We start from the raw sequence: 7353 nt of genomic DNA on the forward strand, positions 1-7353 counted from the left end.
CTCTACCTTTACTGTAAGCATAAGCCAATACTGGAGCGTGTTATGAATTCTTTAATGTTGGCTAGACAAGCAAAGATCACCAAATCTGGGAGCTGGGAGCTGGGAGGGTCCACTCCCTTACCCCTTTGTTGCCCACTTCTAGAGAGGACCTTGAAATTCAAAGACTCCATACTTCAATTATGTAACTCTCCAGCTGACATAAATCAATTTAACAGACTACTGGATTCCAGAGCAGAAAAATATCTAGAACAGAAAATAACTCGGACATCAAGGCATTGTCTGGCATTGCAGGAGACTCGCTTTCAAATCTTCTCTCCATCAAATAGAAGGGACATTCAAATGGGTCTCCCACAGTCTACGTGAATGCTCTAATCGCTGAGATAAAGTCTACAAGGAAAGCAGTATCATCACTGCCCATTTTTCTCCTATCTATTTTCAGTCTTGCTCTTCAATGTATTCAGGGATGCTTTAGAACCGGGTTGCACAGAATACCTTTTACAACCATTTGAAACCACCAACTAACTCACAGATCCATACAGGTTCAATCTCTATACATCTCTGATTCCCAGTCTTCTGAGCCATGCTATTTTCACAATCCCCATTTTTTAGAGTCTATAATACTTTCTGACAGATTTAAGAGGAAGAACTCAGAGCTAATAAGCTGATGTGGTATAAATATGGAGTTTCTGATATGAGTTTTTCCTTCTGTTGAATTTATATGGTAGAGAAAACTCACCCTTGCCATTTAATACTCAGTACAATGCAGACTTTCACAGAGGATGCACACACACTGTGCTCTCCTCTGGAAATATCATCATTTCTGTTTTTTCTTTTCTTGTTACCTGAAGTGAAAATACAATCTATTGTGATGGAAATCCATCCTCCTTGTGCATGAACACAAACCAGCTGAAAATCAACAACACAGGGTGCATAAATGGCAACAGACTATGGCTACAGACTAAGAGGGTGTGCAAATTTTCAAACTCCCTTTGACTCAGCCAAAGAAATAGCACACATCATATATACAACCGTATAAGAAATCCAACACCAGTGCAAAGAAATGGAGAGAGATTTGCTATACCCCCCTTCTCAATGCAACACAATAAAATCCCAATAGCAACAGCTCCATGCTTTCGAAGCACATCACAAACATTTTCCATGCTCACACATGTGGAACAGGTAACTGCTTGAATTTTGCAGTGACAATATTCTAATGAAGGTGAGAGAGGAAATCTCATCTGGGATCTGCCGGCCTTGTTGAAATAAATAAATAATGAACAACGTTACTGTGGGCTGTGTAAAATTAAATCACAATGGGCTGAGAATAGAATTCACCTATTTCCACTCTCTATCACTAAACCAGTACTGAGTGAAAGAACTTCAAAAATTAGTTAGGAGTTTATTAATTGCTTTCCTCAGGGCATCTTTCACCTCAGTGTTCCTCAGGCTGTAGACGAGGGGGTTCAACATGGGGATCACCACTGAGTAAAATACAGAGGCTATTTTGTCCGTGTCCAGGGAATACCAGGAGGTAGGTCGTAAATACATGAAGAGTTGGGTGCCATGAAGCATAGACACTGCGACCAAGTGGACAGCACAGGTGGAGAAGGCTCTGTGCCGGCCCCTGACGGCGCTCATCTGCAAGAATGTGGCAATGATATAGATGTAGGAGAGGAGGACGGTCACAACACTGCCCCCTAAAATGCAGCCACCTAAGAGAAATAACAATATCTCATTGAGGTGGGTGTCAGAACAGGAGAGCGCCAGCAGTGGAGGGATGTCACAGCAGAAATGATTGATCACGTTGGAGCTGCAGAATGACAGCTGAAATGTACAACCTGTGTGTATCATTGAGTCCACTAAACCCACACCATAAACCCCAGCCATCAGCTGGTGACATACCTTATCAGACATGGTGACCCTATAGCGCAGTGGGTTGCAGATGGCCACAAAGCGGTCATACGCCATCAAACCCAGCAAGAGGCATTCAATATCACCAAGGGAGATATTGATATACAATTGAACAGTGCAAGCCATGTAAGAAATGCTTTTATTCTTGTCTAAGAAATTCAGCAGCATCTTAGGAGCAACTAAGGAGGAATAGCAAATATCACAGAAAGACAAATTCTTGAGGAAAAAGTACATGGGGGTGTGGAGCCGGGGGTCAATGCTGATTAACAAGATCATCCCCACATTCCACACCAGGGCGATAATGTAAATGAGTAGGAAAAACACAAAGAGGGGAAACTGCAGCTCCGGGCGATCTGTCAGTCCTAAGAAAATGAATTCAGTCACCAGTGAGTGATTTACTTCTTCCATTTCCTCTGAGCAGAAATCAGGCAGCTGTGGAGATGTGGGCAGGTGAATGGCTCTAGCAATCTATTCTTTCATCCTAATGAAGTAAGTGAAGAAAAATGGAGACCAGTTTCTTAGTGGACTCCAGGGCAAGCTCAGGCAAGGGCTTAGTCCACAGACCCAGATGTTCAAAGCTGATCATTCCAGTTCCTCCACAAAATGCACACACTGAACAAGTACAGAGACACACAGGTTAATCACACCCCACACACGAATACTCCTGTTCAGTAATCTGAAGAGGAAACAGTTGCTTGTGGCAATGCTGTGAGACAATCAGGATAAAACCCATACCAGCGGGAAGAGATAACTCCTTAGCACAAGATGACGTGAGACGAAAGGAGTGTCAATCATTCTACACACTTAAGGCCAGATGAGGTCAGTGCCTGGGCATGTCAATTTGGGACAAAGCATTCTTGCTGTGCTAATTAAGGTTTCTGATATCTGAAAATGGAATTGAGGTTAGTCAGTGTGAAAACCCAAATACATTATGAAAGGCACTGGCTTAAGTAAAAATTGTTCAAGGGGTAGGAACTGCAGCTGAGGTATTAGAGCTAGAAGTCTTCTGCTCAGTAGCTATCAGACACAGTAGTGTCTGTATATGTGCATGACTGTGATAAAGCACAATAGCACTTACCTGCTGAGGAGAGAGATGTGGCGGCATTTTTCCATTGACAGAAATTGCCAGTTTGGAGCATTCGGGAAGTTTTATACTAAGACTTGTGATCTGTGGGGCATGAAACAACTGGGAATAACTTAGTTCAGAAAAATACAACAACTAATTAATACACTTGGTGAACCAAAGCCACCCTTGAACCCGGGGGATTAATTTGTCCCACTTCTTCCTACTACCCTATTAGATGATGCAAGTTGTATCAGTTACTGTATCCACGTCTTTCCCTGGGCAAATGGAACACAGAGGGCCAGAGCATCATCTGATGTGGAAGACTGTATCTCCCGGGAGGTTTCTTTCAAATAATACCAAAAGAAGGTGAATGTGTTCCACTTTCTTTGTTGGTCACCTCTCCAAAATTCTCCTTAAAGTAATTTCTCAGCATTAATCCAGCAACCATGTGCCAGACTCAATTCTCAGGTCCATTCCAGGGGAACAACAACAGTGTCAGTAGAGTTAATCCAGATTCCCATGGCTGTACCCTACCTCAGAATCAGACCACCCAACAACATCTCCAGTATATCATATATGAGTCCCTCATACATAAGATTTGGGTTCTGCTCTCAGTGCTGCTCATCCACAGCCTAGCAATTCTGGGCAATTCCCTTAAACACCTCCCATCTTAACAAAAAAGCAGTCCAGTAGCACTTTAAAGACTAACAAAATAATTTATTAGGTGGTGGGCTTTCGTGGGATAGACCCACTTCTTCAGACCATTACCATAGCTTCAACCTCCTACCCTGGGAAGACGCATCTGACGAAGCGGGTCTTTGCCCATGAAAGCTTATGCCCCAAAATATCTGTTAGTCTATAAGGTACCACAGGACTTCTTGTTGCTCTCAAAGATACAGACTAACACGGCTACCTCTCTGAAAAAAGCTCCTGTAAAGTCTGTCATTTTACTTATAGAAATGACCTGTACAAATCCTTCTCTTAAATAGAGATTCCCAAATATTTCAATACAAAAACACACCAGCTTAGACAAAATAAGAATGTAAATTTATTCAAAACAGAAAGAAAGATCTTCAGTGATTGTGAGTTACGAGGCATAAAATTCACAATTGGTAACAAAGAAATAAAAGGTAAAATGCAACTAATACCTAATTCACTAAGTTAAATAAATTCAAAACAAAGATTTCTCTCGCCACCTGTTTTGCAGTCTTACCAGATGGATTCCCTTCAGCCAGAATCTACCCCCAACCCAATGCTCCTATGGTTTTCCTTCAGACGGTGTTGAAGCCATAAGCAGAGAGAAAAGGGGGGAGACTATCTTTTGGGCATTTGCCTTCTCCATTTACAGGCATTACTCTTTCACAAGAAGCATCTCCAGTTGAGGTTCAGGAGACAAAGAAGCTGCATCTACATGTAAGCACCCCTTTGAAACCTGGCCTTGAATCAGAGCAGCAGACCCAGCACTGAGAGCTGCCATGCATGGTATTTTCCCCAAGGACACTACTCAAGGCTAGGTAGACTCTCCTCCAACTGCTCCCCACTAGGTGCAGGAGTGGCTTTTATCCTTGCTCCCATGACAGGCTGGGGCTCCAGAGACAGGGGTGAATGGGCAGGTGACCAGAGATGGAAAAAGATGTCAGGTTGGATTCTTCCTGGAGTGGGGGTCATGTTACTCCCCTGGGAGAATTTCTTCATTCCTTCCACAGGCTATGCTTTGCCCAGCTTCCATCCAGGATAGCTTGGCTTTTCTCTACTCTGCTGCCCTACAGGGCCCTGCACAGAGCCCTGCTATGGACTTGGATCGAAGAGTCAGCTGGTATCCTGCCCTGAACCTGGCTAACTTCCAGGGTTGTAGCCAGTCACTCCCTTAAAGGGTCCCTCCCACCACCCTCCACCCCACATGAGATGAGTGCTGTCCAGCCAAGCAGAGCCGACTCATGTCCTGGGATGGAGTCCCAGCAACTGCTCCTTGATAAGGATTCCCTCATCATGGAGACTCTACTGGCAGTGCTATGCACTGTCACCACAGCTGCCCCCGATCTATTCAGGTGACCAAGCAGCCCTTCTGGGCTCTGCCCACCCCTGGACACCAACAGTCCCCCCGCAGGTGCCCCAGCACCTCTGGAGCCACCTCAGCAGCACTGACTAGCAGGAGCACCTGATGCTGTTGGAGTCGGATGATAACCAATTGCTCTGAAACTTCTGCATGACCAAACAGGCTTTCCACAAGATCTGCCACTGGCTCACCCCGGCACTCAGGCACCAGGACACCTGCCTGCAGCTGGCTTTCTCCCTCGAGAAGTGAGTCACAATAGCCATCCGGAAGCCGGCCACCCCGAACTCCTACTGCTCCATGGGACACCAGTTTGGGGTGGGCTAGGCCACTGTCAGGACCATACTTATGGAGGTAGGCTGAGCCTGGGTCGCATCGCCTGGCGGGGGGCCAGGGCAAGGGGAACCCTCGGCTGTGAGAAGCAGGCAGGGGGCAAGGGCCATGGATGGCCTGCCACGCCCTCACGTGAGATCATGTCCACCTCCCCTCCCGAGTAGGTGATGTGAGTGGTGAACACAATGCACAGGGTCAGCTCCACCCAGGAGGGGTTCAACATCTGCCTCAACAAGGCCTGCAATGTAGTGTAGTGGGCCTTCAGGCGCCCTCAGGGGCGGTGGTGGTGCCTCCACTTGAGGTTGGAGGTCAGGGTCCTCAATGTGCCCCAAGTGGTGGGTGCCTTCTGTACCCTCCATAATGTCATGGAGGGCAAGAGAGGCACTTATATCCAGGGGGCGGCAGCAGGTCCAGTGCCAACTTCATGCAACTGGGTGCAGCCCCTATCCTCCAGGTCCACCAGAATGACCTCCGAATTAGGGAGGCCAGCAGGGCTTTGTGCCTGGCCACCTGTGACCCCCACCCCTCACCATTCCCACCAACACCACCACACCCGCACATCCACCATCCACCATCCCTCCCTGAACAGCACAGCACAGCACAAGGGAGTGTTAACAAAACAAAACTTTATCTACACACTATCAAACTCTGAATGGGAATCTTTGTATTGGCGGGGGAACAAGAGCGTACCAAAGGTGGGGCGGGAGGACACTTAACCTGGAAGGGGGTGGGAGGGCTCAGTCCAGGGCTGGGGTGTTAGGTTTGAGCACCCTCAGGTGCGGGGTCCTCAGCGGGGCAGGGAGGGGGCAGGGAGCACTGGAATACAAAGCCATATGAGGGGCTCAGCAGGGAGCTTGGTGGAGGGAGCAGGGAGGTGGGCCACATTGGTTTCATGCTCCATGAGGGTGCTCCCAATGTCCTCTAGGTTGGTCGTCAGCCTGTCTCAGGCTGCCTGCTGCCACTCCAATTTGGCCTCTGTGAGAAGAAGGTGGCACTCAGCTGGTACAGCTCAGCTGGTAGAGCAGTAGGAAGAGAAGGACAGCATGTCAGTATCATATTATGGCCCAGGGCATGACCATGGAGCAGCGTCCCTCTCCCTTGAGACACCCTCCCTCCTCCCAGGGCCAACATCCCATCCAACAGTGGGGTGGCCGGGGGCATCTTGGGTGGGTGGGGGTTCCCAGCTCATGTGGAGCAGTCCTCAGGTGCTGTCCAGCCCTGACTACCCACTGCACAGCTTCTGGTGCTGTCCACGGGTGTGGGTGCTGGCTGTCACCCCCATCCATCACGCAGTGCAATGTGCCATGCCAGGCCAGGAGGTGTTCGGCCCTGGACCACTGGTCCTGTGTGTGGCTGTCTGGTAGGTGCATCACCCCTACCCCATGGACTGGAGTGCGCATCCCGCTGTGTACATACCCAGGGATCCTTCAGGGATGTCTGGGGATGCCCAGCTCCCAGTCGCCTGGATGGACAAGTGGGAGGGGATGTAGATGGTAAGGTCCCCCTCCCTGCTTGACCACTTGGTAGTGACATCAGCCTCCTGGGTCCCCAGTCTGAACTGCTTCTCTGCCTCTGGCTGCAGCTCATATGCTGATGTGTCAAGGACTGCCAGAATGGGAAGCTATCCTGGGGCCCCAGGATGCCTCATAGCTCCCTATAGTATGGGCAGGTTGCCAGAGCTGCCCTGGAGAGCTGGCCTGGTTTCGGGCATAGCCCCACCAAAGTTCTTTAACTTTCCTGTGGACCTGGTCCACAGTGTGCTCTGGGTAGCCCCTCTCCAGGAGGCCCTGGGCTACATGAGTGAATACAGTGGCATTTTGCCACTTCACCCATCTTCCTACTCTTGGACCTCCTCCTCCTTTCACAAACTGAGGAGGCCTCTCAGCAGCTCCTGCTCTGCCCTGGCTCCCTGGCTGCTGTGAACCCTGTAACATCTGTCATGGGTGGCCCAGTGGGGCTGGCTGCTGGCCATGGGTCTCTGCTGTTGCTC

The 7353-nt window shown here is 48.7% G+C and overlaps 1 protein-coding gene across 1 annotated transcript; it reads right to left on the reverse strand.

The window, feature by feature from the left end:
- Positions 1–1380: 1380 nt before the first annotated feature.
- LOC142015197 (olfactory receptor 5AR1-like) lies at positions 1381–2319 on the reverse strand. The gene has a single exon (XM_074998612.1). It carries the CDS (start codon positions 2317–2319, stop codon positions 1381–1383), a length of 939 nt encoding a protein of 312 aa, XP_074854713.1.
- Positions 2320–7353: the final 5034 nt, after the last annotated feature.

The sequence above is a fragment of the Carettochelys insculpta genome, chromosome 6 (assembly GCF_033958435.1).
Source record: "Carettochelys insculpta isolate YL-2023 chromosome 6, ASM3395843v1, whole genome shotgun sequence".
Classification (NCBI taxonomy): domain Eukaryota; kingdom Metazoa; phylum Chordata; order Testudines; family Carettochelyidae; genus Carettochelys; species Carettochelys insculpta.

What these genes read in the sequence shown, in the direction of transcription:
- LOC142015197 (XM_074998612.1), bottom strand. Translation starts at nt 2,319, where the DNA reads ATGGAAGAAGTAAATCACTCACTGGTGACTGAATTCATTTTCTTAGGA.